We start from the raw sequence: 18,784 nt of genomic DNA on the forward strand, positions 1-18,784 counted from the left end.
TATTTGATTTTCAGTTGCAAAAACATTTTAACTGAACTCATTTCATGTTCTTTCTCTCCTCTGGGATTTTCTCTTTCCTGCTAGATAGCCAACCCTTATCCTTTAGGGGAATACACTTGCTTTTTGGCTTTAGTGTTTTCATCAAATTTGGAGAATATCCAGTTATCATTACTTAAATTTTTATTTTTATTTTTTTTGCTGTTCCAATTTTCCAAAGTTTTAAAATAGGTATGTAATTAGGCCAGTTGAATTTTTCCCTAAGCTCACCAAAATATTAATATTTGATATTTTTATATTTTTAAAAAATATTTGTCTCTGTGTGCTTCATTTTTCGATATATTATGCTGTTGCCCATCAACTATACTCTTGCAGGCAGGAAGCTGTAGCAATCCATGGAATTCTCCAGGCCAGAATACTGGAGAAGGTAGCCATTCCCTTCTCCCGGGGATCTTCTAAATCCAGGGATCAAACCCAGGTCACCTGCATTGCAGGTGGATTCTTTACCAGATGAGCCACCAGGGAAGTTGCTCAGTTGCCTCCAATTCTTTGTGATGCCATGGACTGCAAACCCCCAGGCTCCTCTGTCCTTGGAATTCTCCAGGCAAGAATACTAGAATGGGTTCCCATTTCTTTCTCCAAGAGATCTTCCCAACCAGGGTTCGAACCCGGGTCTCCTGCATTGTAGGCAGATTCTTTACCATTTAAGCCACCAGGAAAGCCTTGGTGGGTATAGTATGCTTAATAATAATTCATTTTAATATTTTAAATTATTTCCCACTCTTTGTTCTTTTCTTTCAAGATACCTTTGACCTACTGCTCTTATTTTCTCCACTTTCTCGAATTCTCCCAAAACATTTGGCTATATTCTTTTAACTAAAATTTTATTTAAACAATATTTAATTTGAGAATAATTGAAATTTTCAAAAGATGCTGCTTTCACTGAATCACATAATACATCTCTTTTATTTAATCCTTTTTGTATTTTTCAATAGAATTTTTAGTTTTCTTTATGGATCTCAGTATCTTTCCTGCTTTGTTTATTTCTATGTATTGTTTATTAGTACATTTTAATGTTTATTGTGTGTAGTTTGTTTTTGTCAGTGCTATTTTCTAACTTGTTTGTTAGATAAATGGAAAGCTTATACTACTAGCATATTTAGCCATTAACTGGCCATCTGTTACTCAATAATTATTCAAATGACATGATTAAAGATGTTGAACCATTTTAGTTTGAAAAATTATCCTTGTGACCTAATCAAGTTCATAAAATACAGTATAATAATATTAATGTTCTTTGTACCAAGTAATTATATTTGTGTTAAAAGTAAACAAAAAAAAAACCTACTGAAAGAAACTTTTCTGACTTTTTTTTTTAAGATTGATGACACAAATTAAAAATAAGTAACAAAATTTAATACCCTATAAGCATCATACTGAGAACTTGTATTGCTGTGATTACCAGGCTAACATTAATGAAATTAAAATTTATTCATCCAACAAACATTTACTGAGTGTATACTATGTGCCTAGCACTTTTCAGTTGCTGGACATATAGAAGTCACCAACACAAACCAAAAGCAAAAATAAAGTCTATCTTTTTTAAAAATTTTTAATGCAATGAAGAGAGATAAATGAAAAACAAATAATTAGGAAAGTATATAAAATGTCAGATATGATATTGCAGTTCAGAAAAGTGAAGCAGAGAGACAGGAGATCAAGATTAAAAATGAGTTAGCAATTTTCAATCATGAGACAAGAACTATTTCACTAGGAGATATTGATTGGTCTAAAATAGGGAAATTTGAGGAGACAGACAAGAGACCTTCTGGAAGGTAAAAGAAATTAAAAAATGCAATAAGTATGGAAGTTTTTCAAGCAACCTATGGAGGTAATTATTTATTATTTATAGTCTTATTAATAATAGTCTCAATTGGGGTAAGAGTTTGTTAGGGACACTGAGTCACTTCTAGGGTTTGAACTCTTGTGTATAAGATGAAGAAAAAAAATCAAGACAGGAATATAAAAATTGTAATATAGTATATGTGATTACATTAAACAAATTTAACAGTTGTCATGCAAATTAATATAATAAATTTTATTATTCATAAATATTTATAGTATTTTTACTTCAAATCAATTCACTATATATTAGAAGTGATGTGATTCAGAGGGAATCATACAAGTCTAAAGCTGTAGGAAAACTTCCTTTTTTCAGGTCTGTTACTATATCTTTTTGATTACAACCATGAAACCTTTAGGGTTTCCCTGGTGGCTCAGAGGGTAAAGCGTCTGCCTGCAATGCAGGAGACCTGGGTTTGATCCCTGGGTTGGAAATGGCAACCCACTCCAGTTTTTTTCCTGGAGAATCCCATGGACAGAGAAGCCTGATAGTCTACAGTCCGTGGGGTTGCAGAGTGAGACATGACTGAGTGATTTCACTCACTCATGAAACCTTTTTTACACACTGTGTCAAAAAAGTCACTTTATTATTTCAAAACATGAGGCCCATGAAAATGTAAGTCCTCAGTAAACTGATATTACAGATTTCCCCTCTCCCCTGCTCTTCTAGTCCTTTTGTCTATCGGATTCAATTTTTTACACCAACGGTAAAATATATTTTTTAAAGAAATAACATTTTCTATACTTTAAGTCCACAGAAAGAACTTTTAAAAAATCTAGATAAATTTGTTAAAATTTTACAAGTAATGCTAAAGATATTTTGCAAACACACATGATGTAACAATTGTAATGAATGGAAAAATCTGATCACTGAGAATACCAGTGAGATGACAGCACAACTGAAACATAGCAGCCTATACCAATTATTGACCATTATTGGTCTATATCACATTAATAAAAACATCTTCTCATTAACTACAGTCAATATGATGAACCCCCATTTTTCGCATCTTCCTTATAGATATGAGTTGCTTTGAAAATTAAAGCACCATTCCATATCTGACTAGAACTTAAGATTCCTAATATCTTGTGGGATATTATTTTTCCAAGAACTTTTTTGTAATCTATTCTTGTTATTATTATTATATATTTTATTATTTTAATTACAAGATAATTACTTTACAATATGGTGACTTTTTTTCCATACATCGAATCAGTATTAGGTGTATACTCCTAATACTCCTCCCTCTTGAACTTCCTCCCACCTCCTCCCCATCCCACTTTTCTAGGTTGTCACAGAGCACTGGCCTTGGATTCCCAGCATCATACATGGACTCCCACTGGCTATCCATTTTACATACAGTAATGTGGTAGGAATGCAAACTGATACAGAGAACAGTATAGAGATTCCATAAATAAACTAAGATAAAGCTACTATGATCTGTTCTTATATTCAGTAAATAAATATGAAATGATAGAGAAGGTAAGCAATTAAAATTTATTTTAATCCTGCCAGTATTGATTTTCTTTTAAAAATAGAATTTATTAGCTGAAATAAATTAGATTAAAGCAGTATTTTGAATTAGATTTTTAAATGCTATAGAGAGAATTTTATTCAAAACCTTTCAATATTGTTAAGTTTTCAATTTACTTTCATTGATCCCAAATGCCAGATTTTTTTTTAAGAAAACAGATACAATGTCTTATGCAAGCAGCAGTGATTTACAACAATACTTTCACTTAGAATCACATGGAGAACTCCACAGCCCATTCTACACATATTGATTCAATTGATTTTGAGGGCACTGGTACACCCGCACGCGTGCGCACGCGCACACACACACACACACACACACACACACATATTATTTCCACTAGTCTAGGGAATTCTGGCTGAAGTTAGAAAGATAGTCAGGTGGGAATCCTTATTACATTATTACACAATAAGAACTTTCTATTCAAAATATGGATCAGCAACATAAAGATCTCCTGGGAATTTGTTAAAAATGCAAAATCTTGTGCCCTATCCCAAATCTACTGGTTTAGAATATGAACTTAAAAAGACTCTCAAATAGAACTCAAAAAGAACTTTTGGGTATTTTTATGAGATCACCCCCTCCTGTGAAAGATACCTTTCTTACTTCCTGGAGTTAATCAAGCTCAATCCAGGAATCATGTGAAACTGAGATAAAAAACAATACAATCTATTAATTTATATTATTTAAATATGATATACAATTATTCTCAGGATAGTTATATTCAGTTATTCTCTCAAAGTAGTCAAGTTATATAAATAACAGAATCATAACCAGAAATCATAATCATAATCAGAAACTATGGTAGTTGTGGAATTAGAACCAGAAAAGTTAGCTAAGATGCATTTTTCACTATGAGAATACTGTTGCTGCTTGGGAAATATTTGAAACCTCTTGTCTGCAACACAATCTTCATGATAGTGAATTAGAAACTTGAAAAGTTCCTTATAGGGAGAGAATTTTCAGTCTCTCAACACTTTTGCTCTATAATTGCTGTTTATTTACATGCTTTGCATGACTCCTTCATTTCTTCATACTTCTGAAGAGGAGCAGAATATGCCGTCCCAGAATATGTCTCTTTGGCAAAACAGTTTTCTTTTGAGATGATTATTTTAAGAGACAGCATAAACAGGAGAAGCTTTAAAAACAGAGTAGAAGTTACCCTTTTGCAAGGGACATTTACATTTATAAAGAAAATCTCTGTTTATGTTTCCCTCTCTTTACAAGGAAGTGAATCTTGTTTTTCAGGCCCTAAGACATGTCCAGCTTTATGCCACTCCATGGACTGCAGCACACCAGACTTCCCTGTCCTTCACTATTTCCCAGAGTTTGCTCAAGCTCATATTCATTGAATCAGTGATGCCATCCAACCATCTCATTCTCTGTTGTCCCCTTTTCCTTCTACCTTCAATCTCTCCCAGTATCAGGGTCTTTTCCAGTGAGTTGGCTCTTCATATCAGGTGGCCAAAGTACTGCAGTTTCAGCATCAGTTCTTCCAGTGAATATTCAGGGTTGATTTCCTTTAGGATTGACAAGTTTGATATCCTTGCTATCCAAGAGACTCTCAAGAGGCTTCTCCAGCACAGTTTGAAAGCAGTAGTTCTTTGGTGCTCAGCCTTTTTTACTGTCCAGCTCCTCACATCCATTCATGACTACCGGAAAAACCATATCTTTGACTATACGGACCTTTATCAACTAAGTAATATCTCCAATTTTTAATATGCTGTACTATTGTTTTTGACTACTCCTCCCTTTTCTCTGCATCCCCTCCCTTCCCTGATTAGCCACTGTTTGAACCTGCCCTTTGGAACTCGGGGAAGGCCATGAATGTTGGAATCTTATCTACTCCCTACAAACAAGAAAAGGGGGACAGATAGTCTTCTGTGCCCAGGAGCCCCTCAGACCTGCTCAGTTTCAACAGGGAAAGGGAAGAAGGGATATAGGTATGTTAAGAGAGAGTAAATTATTTTGGGGCTTCCTTGATGGCTCAGATGGTAAAGACTCTGCCTACATTGCAGGAGACCCAGATTTAATCCCTGGGTGGGGTGAATCCCCTGGAGAAGGAAATGGCAATCCACTCTAGTATCCTTGCCTAGGAAATCCTCTGGACAGAGGAGCCTGGCAGGCTACAGTCCCTGGGGTTTCAAAGAGTTGGACACAACGGGGTGACTAATGCTTTCACTTTCTTTTCAAGTTAGTGTTAGGAAACACATGGGGCCTTAGAAGAATAGATGGGAGGCAAGGCTTGTGACACAGGGAGTCTGGGTGTCAATTTCTAGTCTCCTTTCCTGTGACAAGAATCAATCTTCCTTCAGTGATGAAACTTCCAGGCAGGGGCCCTTGAACAATTGATTTACTTTTGGAGAATCTGCCTTTAGGCAGATAAAGACATTCAGAGAAAGAGAAAGCTTCTCTCTGCATTTGCTGTTTTTGCAAGTGCTTACAGCTCAAAATAATTAATATGCTAAGTGGCATACTTTTGGGTGGTATATTCTGCTACTCTTCACATATATTCTCTCAACCACTACAGTAATGTCTGATTATATTTTGGACTTTCCAGTACCCATTTTTAAATGATGCTTTAGATAAGCATAATGACATTATTTATTTTTCATCTCAAGAGTTATAGAGAAAATAACAGTTTCCTATAGCACCAAAACACACTGGAATCATCTGCAAATCTTTCACAAGTAGAGCTTATCATGAACCAGTTGCATTAGAATGTCTGTAATAAGGCTTGAATATTAATATCTGAATTAATAATACCTATCAGGATATGATAATACCTATCAGGATATGAAGAAAGCTGAGCGTCGAAGAATTGATGCTTTTGAACTGTGGTGTTGGAGAAGACTCTTGAGAGTCCCTTGGACTGCAAGGAAATCCAACCAGTCCATTCTGAAGGAGATCAGCCCTGGGATTTCTTTGGAAGGAATGATGCTAAAGCTGAAGCTCCAGTACTTTGGCCACCTCATGCGAAGAGTTGACTTGTTGGAAAAGATTTTGATGCTGGGAGGGATTGGGGGCAGGAGAAGAAGGGAGGATGAGATGGCTAGATGGCATCATTGACTCGATGGACATGAATCTGAGTGAACTCTGGGAGTTGGTGATGGACAGGAAGGCCTGGCGTGCTGCGATTCATGGGGTCGCAAAGAGTTGGACACGACTGAGTATCTGAACTGAACTGAACTGATCAGGATATTCCAATGTCTGGCAAAGTGAAACACAACACCAAGAGCACAGCAAAAATTAATGCCTAAAATGTACTGACAACTTAGTAGGTTATCCCCTTTACCCAGCATTACTATAGTTATTAAAATCTCCTCTTGAATTTTCTAGTCAGAAAAATGGTCTTCAAAAGAAAACTAGACACCTTGATTTATATATTTTTAAAATGTATAATTAAATTTGTTCAAAAGCATTTCAAGGTGGATATTTACAAATTGAATTTAAAAATAATCCAACACATCTAAGTAGCAAAAGTATTTATCATATATGAGTTCTTTCAAATGTTTAGTTGTGTGGATTGAAAAAAGAATCTATACTTGTGATGATATATATTAAACATTTAATACTTCTTTCTTAATTCTTAATAATTATAATTTTAAATGTTTTATTAACTGAATATACTGTTTTATTAAATATATATGTCTAAAATGATGTATGATTTAATCACTGGGCTTCCCAGGTGGTACTAGTGGTAAAGAACCTGCCTGCCAATGCAGATGGGGATTCAATCCCTGGGTCATAAAGATCCTCTGGAGGAGGGCATGGGAATACACTCCAGTATTCTTGCCTGGAGAATCCCATGAACAGAGGAGCCTGGTGGGCTATAGTCCGTAGTTGCAAAGAGTCAGACATGACTGAAGCAATTTAGCATGCAGGCACATATTACCCTGATTTCAAATTATTTGGATCTATTCCCAGATATCAGATCAAAGAGCAAATATTTGACACTTGATGATAATAAATTTTATATTTTACCTAAAGTTATTGAAATAACATTATATAAAAATTTAAATAACTTTTCAAAATTTTTGTCTGTACATAACCATGTTTTGTGTATTCTTTGCTCAAATCTGATATGTATATTAACTAACAGTGACCAAAAGGTAAAACATTAAAATGTCTCCAGGAATAATCAATAATCTTACATATATAAGCTTTTCTTTTTGCCAGGGCTATGGTGGCTATATTGCATCCATGATCTTAAAATCAGATGAAAAACTTTTTAAATGTGGATCTGTGATTGCACCCATTATAGACTTGAAGTTGTATGGTGAGTACTTCCTACAGACTGACCTAAAATAATGTATTGATTTATAGAAACAAAAGTCCTCATGTAGAGATGCTCAATCGAGGTCATTTACCATGTACCTTCAGAGATGTTTTCAGCAGTTTATCACCTCTCTGATTCAATCAGTTTTACTCGTGCATGACAATGAAATGTGAATGGTAGAAACTAAATAATGAAATGCGCTAGTCAGATGGTTTTTAGTGTATCCTTAAATTTCTGTTTTCTTGGATCACAGCCTCAGCTTTCTCTGAAAGATATCTTGGTATGCCATCAAAAGATGAAAGCACATACCAGGTAACTAACTTAAAAACAATGAATAAAGAATAGTATTTTTATTCTAAAAATTATGAATGCAAATATAGGTAAATCTCTATATACAGATTTTTGTGTTTTTATTTATAGGCATCTAGTGTGCTACATAATATTCATGGCTTGAAAGAAGAAAATATATTAATAATCCATGGGACTGCTGACAGTAAGTAGCTACTTAGTGTCATTTGCTGCTACTGATTGATGGAGTCTGATCTTGAACAAAGGGGCACCTCCAAGGATTTGCTTACAGGAGGTGCTATAACCTTCTGGGGAGGACAGCAGAAGAGAATGGCACAAGCAATCTGATAGCTGATAGAAAGTGGGCAGAAGGACAGAAGGACATCAGGACTAAGAGTGGAGGAGGCAACGGGGCTTGATGGCAGCCACTGTGCAGTGAAACTCTGTGATGATGGAAATGTCTGTGCAGCTGAACACAGTAACCACTGGCCATGTGCGCTTGACATGCTTAGTATGACTGAGAAACTGAATTTTTACATTTTATTTCATTGTAATTAACAAATATAAATAACCATGTGTGGTTAGTCACTACTAGGATCATGTTGTTCAGCATACTGCAAATGGACTCTAACCTGAAAAGCAACAGCATAGCAAAAGGTGCCAGCACTGAGATGAAATTCTGATGAGATTTCTCACTTAAGTTAAAACAAAAACCGAAAAAACCACTTTTATATCATCTCCTTTTTTATTATTTTGTACATTGGAGATGGATGTGATTGATATGACTAATAACAATATCATTTTATATTCACCTGAAGTGTTTGTGGCTCAAAGAAATTATATCTTTTTTCACATTATTTTATGTGAAATTTTACAACAGAAGGCTGAGTATTTATAGCTCCACTCACAGATGAGAAAAATCAATTTCAAGGAGGAAACTGATTTATCCAAGGCTACCTGGCAAGTGAACAAAGAGAAGCAAAGCCTTGAAGCAATATTTCCTAAATCTTAAACTTGTTTTTGTCAGTCCACTCTGCCTTGCCTCAGTATTTTTATCCCATTTTACAGAGAATATTACTAACAAGGTCTTACAGTGAAGATAACACTAGCCTTCAAACTTGACTTTTAAGCATGTCAGGTCATAGTTAAAATAGTTAAATCAGAGCTCATATCAATACCGATATACAAGATGTACATATTATGTATATAGTATATATGTGAATAAATAGGCAAATGAGGGAGAAGAGACAAATCTGCCTTAGGTAGATTTCCAAACCATTTTCGTAGGTGCCCCACCTCAAAGAGGCAAAGCTTAATCCTCCTCCCTTCACCCGTTTGATTTGCTTCAAAAGACAACTGACTGAGGCGAGCCTGTGGAATAGCACAGGGAACTGGCAGTGCTCTGTGCTATGCTTCACCCACCTGATCAAATGTAAGCAGAACTTCAACACCAGTCACTTCAAAGGAAATGCACCTACGTGTTTGCACACACACACACATACACACACACAAATGTACTCACACACACACATTCACATATTCCATAGGGGACTGGTAGATTATAGGCAGTCAGTCAATAGTAATATAATACTACCATTGTTAGGATTATCTTTCAAAATTATCATCAAATCAGGAAACTCAACCAACTAGACTTAATGCCTCTATTTAGTTTTAAGAAGGGATACATGGCAATTATCAACATGCTTTGCACTAGAAACTAAACAGGGGAAAAAGAAAAAACTGGAAAATCCATTTGGACATTTATTTTCAGCTTTATCCATAAAGCTGAATGGTGGAGTCTTTTTCAGTTTGTTTTCTACAATAAACAAATAAGGTATATAGAGTATCATTTTACCTCAGTCATTACGCTATTTATTAGCATTTCTGGTAGCTTACCTTTATGGAGCAATTTGCACAGTTATTTAGAAATGACAAGGTAATTTTCCCGTTAAGTACAATAAGAGAATGTTGGGAAAGATTATGAGACTTTTAAAAGATGAAAATGATTATTTGGAGTCTTTTATTGTCTGCTCTGTGGCAGGATCAATCAGTACCACAGCATTAGAGCCATGAAGTCTAAATTATTGGTAAGCCTGCCCTACTTTTACAAAGACAGTTGAAAAAAGTTAGCTTAAAAGTTATTTACAGAAATTTAAAGATTCACAGTTTAAGAATGTACAGCCAAGGCAGTCTGTGAGCAAAATGCTCTATGAAATTATTGAAGTGCTTTGTCCCAGTCTTCACAGCTAGTTCAGGTCAATGTTGCTGCGCACACGCAGGCTGCTGTGCTACTTAGTTCAGTTTTGTAACTGAGTTTCAGGGAGTAGCAAGTCAGAAGGAAAGAGGAGAAACCAATATGGTCCACATTGAATATTAGCCCTGAGTAATGAGATATGCATGCTATTTTCTCAAGATGTGCTTTTCTTCCTAATTTGATATAAAGCAGAATGTCAGTGTTTGAGATTGACCCTAGTAATCCTCAGAAACGAAGAAGGCTGGTTTGCTGTATTACTATCCAGACAGGCATTCACTCTGTTAAAATTATTATCATGGTATAAAATACGTGACTAATTAGAAATAATAAATGACATTCAGTAAAGTAAATCTAACCACAATTCTGTAGAGTAAGTAGAGACTTAGTAGTAACTCCTGCTTTAATGTATTTTTTATAATGTGAAGCTCAACGTTTTATTACCATTGTATGGACTGGCTTTCCAGATAAAGCTAGGTATCAGTCTTTTAAATGTGCACTGGATGTAACGTAAAATACTTAATTTCTTTGAAAAAATGTTATAAAAATTTTCTAACCCTGAAAAATGTATTTCCTTCAATATCATAATTTTATTTCTTGCAGCCAAAGTTCATTTCCAACATTCAGCAGAATTAATCAAACACCTAATAAAAGCTGGAGTGAACTATACTATGCAGGTAAGCCACTTTTTCAGAAGAATGTGTTGTTTTACCTTAGTTTCTTGTTGTGAGATACAGAACACAGTTTTTGTATGATTCCATCTCCCACCCTTTTATTTGTTGTTTTTTTTGTTCTTCTTCTTTTTTCTTTTACCAAATTGTCTTTACTTCCTTATTACAGTGAGAATGTAGATCATCTTGTTTTACATGTGAATTGCATAAACTCTTTCAAAAATGCTTGTTTCTCAGACATTTACTCATATCACTGATAAGAAATTCTTTTAAAAATGATAAATTTTATTTCCCTTCTTGTCCCTTTGTCTTTCTGTCTGTCTCCATTACTCTTTGAGTAAATATCACAAGAAAAAAGGGAAAAGAGAAAACATCATTTACATTTCTGCATTCAACCATACTTAGTAAATATTTATCAAGGACTTAATTTACATGGGTCTCTATACTAAATGGATCAAGAAGACATACTTTAAACATCAAAGAACTTTCAGTCTGATGGAGAGTTAGAAAGGGAAATAAAGTTACTTTCATTCCTAAGCATTTGGAAGAACTAAAAGTGATTCAGCTTATCAAAAATGATTCAGCTTATCAAAAATATAGGTACCACGGTTATAATGATGAAAAATGAAGATGTAGCAATAAACAGATGGAGGGTCTTGGCACTGACGATAAGACTGTGAGGCTTTATTTACTCAGAGGGAAATGTGGCACTAGCTAAAAACTTTATACCCAGGAATTGATGTGACAATATTTTCACTTATATTTTTTAAAAAATCACTGATGTTGTTGATATTGGAAAGGACACTGTCAAAGTAAAAATTTCATTGTGCAAAAGTAGACGAAAAAGGAAAATTTTGTTTGGGACTACTGTAATAAGGGAGGAAGACTAAACTCAACTTTTTTGAAACAAAGGGCTGGGGAGTTTTTAAGAGTCCGCATGGAGGGACTCATTGGTCCTGGTGTTTGGTAACAACCCAAGGAAAAGTAAAGTAAGGAAAAGTAAGGAAAGGAAAGGAAAAGTAAACTTTCTTGTGCCTTTATGGTAAGAGATAGTTTTACAACTTGGAGACTGGGAAATGGGGATGCTCTCTCCTTCAGTGTTTACATTTCAAAGTGATGGTTTCCAGGACTTCCCTGGTGGTCCAGTGGTTAAGAGTCAGTGCTTCCAATGCAGGGTATGCAGGTTTCATTCCTGGTCTGGGAACTAAGTTACCACATGTTGTATGGTGCAGTTCCCCTGCCCCCCAAAATAACTAAAAGTAAAAAAAAAAAGATAAAAAAGAAAGAGAGAGATGGTTCCCAAGTCCTTGAGAAAGATATTTCCTGGATTGTAAAACTGGCAAAAGTCTGAAAGAAGATTTATATAAATTTCAAAGGGGCAGAGAATGAACCTACAGTTGCCAGTTTTCTACATTAAATATTCTAAAGGGAGGTCAGAGGCCTATAGTCAGGACAAAACTGTCTAAAATGTAGCTAAGTTGATATTAATACCATCTTGTTCAATGTGAACATAGACAGCTCTAGCTTTTTGGAAAACAAATCCTAATTTATTTACTTTATTTATTTATTTTTTGGCTTGCAGGATCTTAGTTCCCCAACCAGGGATTAAACTCCAGGCCCAAGGCAGCAAAAGGGCAGAATCCTAACCACTGGAACACCAGGGAATTCCCAACAAATCCTAATTTACAGACACAAAATTGCATTTTGTCTCAAGTGTCTTATTTTGATCTAATTAAAATAAAAATGAAACATTTAGCATGAAAGACTCAGAACTGAATACCATGAGATTTTGGTTAAATATTGTTTTCCAGAGTTCCCTTGCCATGGAGCTGAAGTAATGCATTCTGAGAGAGAAGTCTTTCTTTGGCAACTTTAAATCTCTTTTCCATTCAATATCTTAGGTCTACCCAGATGAAGGCCATACCGTATCTGAGAAGAGCAAGTATCATCTCTACAGCACAATTCTCAGATTCTTCAGTGATTGTTTAAAGGAAGAAATACCAGTGTTACCACAGGAACCAGAAGAAGATGAATAAAGGACCCTATTTATATAGAGCTGAAGGGGATATTGAGGCTCAGTGCAACCTAACCAAGAGACTGTAATATTGTAGATGCTCCAGAATTTCAAGGGCAGCTTAAGGAGATGACACTGGAACAGCACACTCAGAGACAATGAACTAGAATTTGAGTACAGAAGTCCATGTCTACTGTGTTGCCAAGGGTGCAGAACCTGTTTCTTTGTGTAAGAAAAGTCAAAGGGTTGGTTTCCGGGGAGAAATTAGTTTTGCATTAAAGTAGGAGTAGTGCATGTTTTCTTCTGTTACCCCCCTATTTGTTCTGTAATTAATTGCTCTCATTTTAATTTCAGTGGCCACCATCATCTTTGCATATAATGCACAACTTCTCAGTACTACAGTCCCTGATCTTTGATGGCCAAGCTGCAATCTAACACTTTACTGTACCTTTAAAATAAGTGCAATTCCTTCATTGTCTATTATGATGCTTAAGAAAAGAGTCAGTTAATAAAACCAGAGTATTTTATGTAACTTCTGTTTATAAAAAACATTTTTAAATGGGTCACAGATCATGTAGAAGTATGGGTTTCAGCACCTTCCAAAGTTCAGCCAGTTATCAGTAGATACAATATCTTTAAGTCAACACATGAGTGTATGTCTCACAATATGTATACACACGTGTGCATATGCAGTCAATAAATCTATCTTTACATGTAATTCATGCTACAAAGGATAAACTTGATGACTTAGAAGAGATGCTTATAGGCTGTAATGGATGCTTTGTTTAATGAGCCAAATATGATGAAATTTTTTTTCAATTCAAATTCTAGCTATTGCTTTCCTATAAATGTTTGGGTTATGTTTGGTATTGTTTTTAGTGGTTAATAGTTTTCTAGTTGCAGTTTAGTTTTTTGAATATGATACCTTGTCACATGTAAATTAGGTACTTAAATATTAAATTATAGTTTCTGATAAAGAAATTTTGTTAACAATACTATACCACTGAGTGCTATTTTGCTCTTTTGGTGGAAAACACTTTTTTAAAACACTTAATCCTTTTTCTTCTCTCAATGAAAAACCAATTCTCATTTTCATTGTAAAAGCAAAGAGCTGGGTTATTTCATTTGCCAGTTCTTATTTAGTATCCCGTGCCTGCCCAATACATCTGTTACTGTTTAATTTAAATCCTTCTGGTGAAATTCAGAAATGAAATACTTTTTATTCATTGGCCAAAAAAGTTCACAAACAACAGTGTTTACTATTTAAGGCACAAAATGCATTAATTTCTGTGCTGTGTTGATTTGCAGTAGTGAGTAATTGAGAGTGTAAAATAAACTTGACTGTAATGAAGTCAATTTAAGTCATGAGAATATTAACTTTTCTGACAAAAGTCACAAAATATCTTCTCATTTCACTGGAGGGATCTTCCAGAAGAGATGTCCAAAAGTCAAGCACAGAAGTTCAGATAAATCTAGGCAGAAGTCTGGGTTATTTTTGGTTTTAAAAAGTCCTTAGGACAGGCTAGATTATGATGACATCAGAATACCAAGAGGAAACTTAAAAATTTCATGGAATTGCTCAGTAACCCTCTTGTTTTATGAAGGCATCAACACCAAAATCTGGGTGTTTGGAAACACATAAGTCATTTTTTGGGCATTCTGCTTTTCTCTTGTATACTTTGAAGCTGCATCTTCACTGCTGTGTTGGATTCCATTTAAAATGGGAAAAATTTTTGAAAGACCTATTTCAGGTCTTTTTCAAGAGTAGGAAAACACATTAAAAAAAAAAATAAGTATAATGTTTTAAAAAATAAGTGTAAAAGGAAAGTTTTGCCTATTTTATTAAGATGGAAATTTCTTTTTTAGGCTGATTTAAAGTCCAATTGAAGCTTTTTGATCAATATTTTAAATTTCAACAACTAGAGTTTTTATGATGCAAATAATTATGTTGTTTGAAAGATGTGGTGTTATTGTCTATTTGAGTAACATTTAAAAAGTATTTACCTTTTACTGTTCATCATTTCTCCTGTTTTATTATTATTATCAGTGTTTATTTTTCAATTAATTTAATACAGCTTCTAACATGAAAGACATTAGTCTGGAACCCGCTTTCACCTTGAAGGTTAAATAGATATCCAGTGAAAACTACTGATTAGTAGGAAGGTAAAAAAATTTTTTTCTGTGATTATCTGGCTTTTCATAATTGGGCTATTTTGGATAAGGGAGATGCTCACTAAAACACACAGGCATCAAATATTAAAGGAATCATCTAACTGGATTTTGTCCTTTATACATTTGCCCTTGGTCATAGTCTCACTATTTCATATGTGTTCATAAATTCTAATAGTTTCCTAGAACTTTCCAAGTATTATTTCCAGGAGCAAGCTTTCTAAGTGCTGTTTTCCCCCTAAAGTTAAAAAAGAAAAAAATGACTCAAAATAAACTTCCATAAGTTTATGGAACTCAAAATAAGTTCCATAAAAGAAAGGTAAGCATATTCAGTCATCCACAGAGATGAGCATATAATATTTTGAAGCTATTTTAAAAAAAAGAAAGCAATTTCTCATCTTAATTGTCTCCACTGAGGTTTCTAAGTCAACACTTGGGACTAAATAGACTTTGTGGATTGTTTCAGTTTCTTGACAGAATTTAGGGCAGAGGACTCACTTCAAAACATGAATCTCAGGCCTCCCTGGTGGCTCAAGGGTAAAGAATTTGTCTGCCCATGCAGGAGACTGTTTCGATCCCTGGTCCCAGAAGATCCCTCCTGCCACAGAACAGCTAAGTCCATGTGCAACAACTACTGAGCCTGTGCTCTAAAGCTAGGGAACTGAAACTACTGAAGTCCACGCACCCTAGAGCCTGTGCTTCACAACATGAGAAGCCACCAAAATGAGAAGCTCACATATCACAGCTAGAAAAAAGTCCCCGCAGCAATGGAGACCCAGCATGGTCAAAAATAAATAAATAAATTTATGAAACAGACAAAAAAACATGAACCTCAGTTCACCTGGAGGATGTGTCTTCTTGATTGGATGTTTAGCACTGAAATCACCACTAAGGGTCTCACAGTGGTAGATCTACTAGAACGAGATGACAAACTTTTGTCTTTGCCATAAAGAAAATTACTTGAGCCATGGAGCTCAAAATGGGAGGCTTTGAAACAGAAGTATCTGGGACTGAATTGCTTTCAAATCTCAAGAGTCATTGAGGACACATGACTGCTATTAAGAATCATGTATGAAATGCCACTTGTCAACTAAAAATATAGTCTCTTAAAGTAGAGAGTTATTTTATTTGGTGAGAATGTTAAGGACTCTGAGCTTGGAAGATAGAATCCCAGTAGCTCTGAGAAAACTGCTCCAAGGAGGCAGGAGGGGGAGTCAGGCTATCTACAAGTTTGTAACAAATGGAGCAGGCAGTCTGAACAGCAAAGATTACTGGGAGGTAAGAAAAATCAGACATCAGGTTAAGGAATGTTGCATTCTATGTATGAGAAGATGCAAGCCTCTGGGCTCACTGAATGAACTCTTTTCATAATGCACCTCAGCTATCTGGGGCCAATCCTCTTTCATTGTTCACCTTAAGGAGTGGCAGATGGCTGCTTCTTGCATTCCCCCAGCTCCTCAGCAGTCATCAAGGGGAATGGCAGCATCTGCTGGATAGCAGTTTTGAAAGCCCTCATTCACATTTGGAGGCCAGAAATTTCTGATGGCTGTGACATTTCTTGTATATTGGTATGACAGGAGATATTATCATTTCACACACTTCTGCCCTTCCTCACATGGTTTAATCACCTACACATCCTGCAGCAACCAGCATTGTAGTAAATAAACCCTGACACCTCAGCTGGGCTCTTTCTCACTTTCTCTTCTCTGCTGCTAATGTTGTCTATCTGCTAGAACTAACAGTCTCATCACTTACATACTACAAACCTATATGACAATTTAATGGCTCCACAGAAATCCAATTAATGGAAGACAGAGGCAGCTGACTATATGTTCCCATTTTCCTTCCCTTAGACATTCTACATGGTTCTTAAAGTCCCCATGAAACTCAACTGCCCACATCTATACATACTTCGATGTCCCTCTTTCCTATTTCTAGCTTCTCAGTCCTATTTTCTAGAATTACTTCCCAAAATAAACTACCAGTGCACCAATGTTGAAATTGGTTTTACTTTCTGTGGGAACACTTTCTTCCCACCAGAGCATATCATTGTGAATACGACAGGACGAAGAAATAGTATGAGAATAAAGAAGTGGTTTCTTTTCAGGTTGGAAACTGTTACTACCCAAAAGTTATTGTACTTTTACTGAATACCAAGCATGCAGTAAGGACTTTATATTGTTTATCAAACTGAATCTTTTCAACATGCTCTGAAATAGGTATTATGATTCCTATTTTATGGATAAAGAAATTGAGTCTCAGATAAGCATGTATTTTGTCAAATTTGCATAATTAATGAATTATTTTCATTCAGGTGCTAAGTCCTATCTCATTCTTTGCTGCCCCAAGAGCTGCAGCATGTCAGGCTTCCCTGTCCTTCACCATCTCCCAGACTTTGCTCTAACTCATATCCATTGAGTTGGTGATACCATTCAACCATCTCATCTTCTGTCACCCCCTTCTCCTCTTGCCTTCAATCTTTCCCAGCATCAGGGTCTTTTCCAGTGAGTCAGCTCTTCATACCAGGTAGCCAAACTATTGGAGCTTGAGCTTCAGTGTCAGTCCTTCCAATGAATATTCACAATTGATTTCCCTTAGTATTGACTGGTTTGCTCTTGCAGTCCAAAGTCTGCAGTATCAATAGTCTTCTCCAGCATCACAGTTCAAAAGCAACAATTTTTCATTGCTCAGCCTTCTTTATGGTCCAAATCTCACTATATGTACCTTTGTAAGCAAAATGATGTCTCTACTTTTTAATATGCTTTCTAGGTTTGTCATAGCTTTCCTCCCAAGAAGCAAGTGTCTTTTAATTTTATGGCTGCAGTCACTATCCACAGTTACTTTGGAGCCCAAGAAAATAAAATCTGTCACTGTTTTCCACTTTCTCTACTTCTATTTACCATAAAGTGATGAGACTATTTGCCATGACCTTAGTTTTTTGAATATTGAGTTTTAAGTAAGCTTTCTCACTTTCCTCTTTCACTCTTATCAAGAGGCTCTCTAGCTCCTCTTTGTTTTCTGCCTTCAGCTTGAGCTTCATCCAGCCAGGCAATTTGCATGATGTACTCTGCATAAAAGTTAAATAAGTAGAGTGACAATATACAGCCTTGATGTACTTCTTTCCCAATTTTGAGCCTGTCTGTTCCATGTTGCTTCTTGATCTGCATACAGGTTTCTCAGGAGACAGGTAAGGTGGTCTGGTATTCCCCTCTTTCAGAATTTTCCAGTTTTTTGTGATCCACACAGTCAAAGAAAATTTGGTCTCTGGTTCCTCTAAATCTAGCCTTTTCTAAATCCAGCTTGTACATGTGGAAGTTCTCTGTTCATGTACTGTTGAAATCTAGTGTGAAGAATTTTGAGCATGATCTAGCTAACATATGAAATGAGTGTAATTGTGCTGTATTTTGGACATTCTTTGGCATTGCCCTTCTTTGAGATTGGAATGAAAACTGACATTTTCAGAACTGTGGTCACTGCTGAGTTTTCCAGATTTGCTGAGTGCAGCACTTTAATAACATCATTATTAATGAGTAAATACCATAAAACCCAGCTCAAGCCAACTTAGAAACCCATTCTGTTGTAAACTATTCCTGAAATGAGGAAAGTTTTAACTCATGTTCACCTCAACTGAGAATAGATTTTAAATATTTAAACATTTAGTTAGAGATATTGTTAGGA

At 35.5% G+C, this 18,784-nt stretch overlaps 1 protein-coding gene across 1 annotated transcript in view; it reads left to right on the forward strand.

Moving 5' to 3' along the window:
* The window catches only part of DPP10 (dipeptidyl peptidase like 10), a 755,039-nt gene extending 742,080 nt beyond the window's left edge, over window positions 1-12,959 (forward strand). Inside the window, exons 22-26 of the mRNA XM_068969380.1 lie at window positions 7,614-7,713; window positions 7,967-8,025; window positions 8,134-8,206; window positions 10,856-10,929; window positions 12,825-12,959. Coding sequence (XP_068825481.1) covers window positions 7,614-7,713; window positions 7,967-8,025; window positions 8,134-8,206; window positions 10,856-10,929; window positions 12,825-12,959 — 441 coding nt within the window. The remainder of the gene's footprint in view (window positions 1-7,613; window positions 7,714-7,966; window positions 8,026-8,133; window positions 8,207-10,855; window positions 10,930-12,824) is intronic.
* The last annotated feature ends 5,825 nt before the right edge of the window (window positions 12,960-18,784 follow it).

This window comes from Capricornis sumatraensis, chromosome 3 (genome assembly GCF_032405125.1).
Source record: "Capricornis sumatraensis isolate serow.1 chromosome 3, serow.2, whole genome shotgun sequence".
In the NCBI taxonomy this organism is placed as follows: domain Eukaryota; kingdom Metazoa; phylum Chordata; class Mammalia; order Artiodactyla; family Bovidae; genus Capricornis; species Capricornis sumatraensis.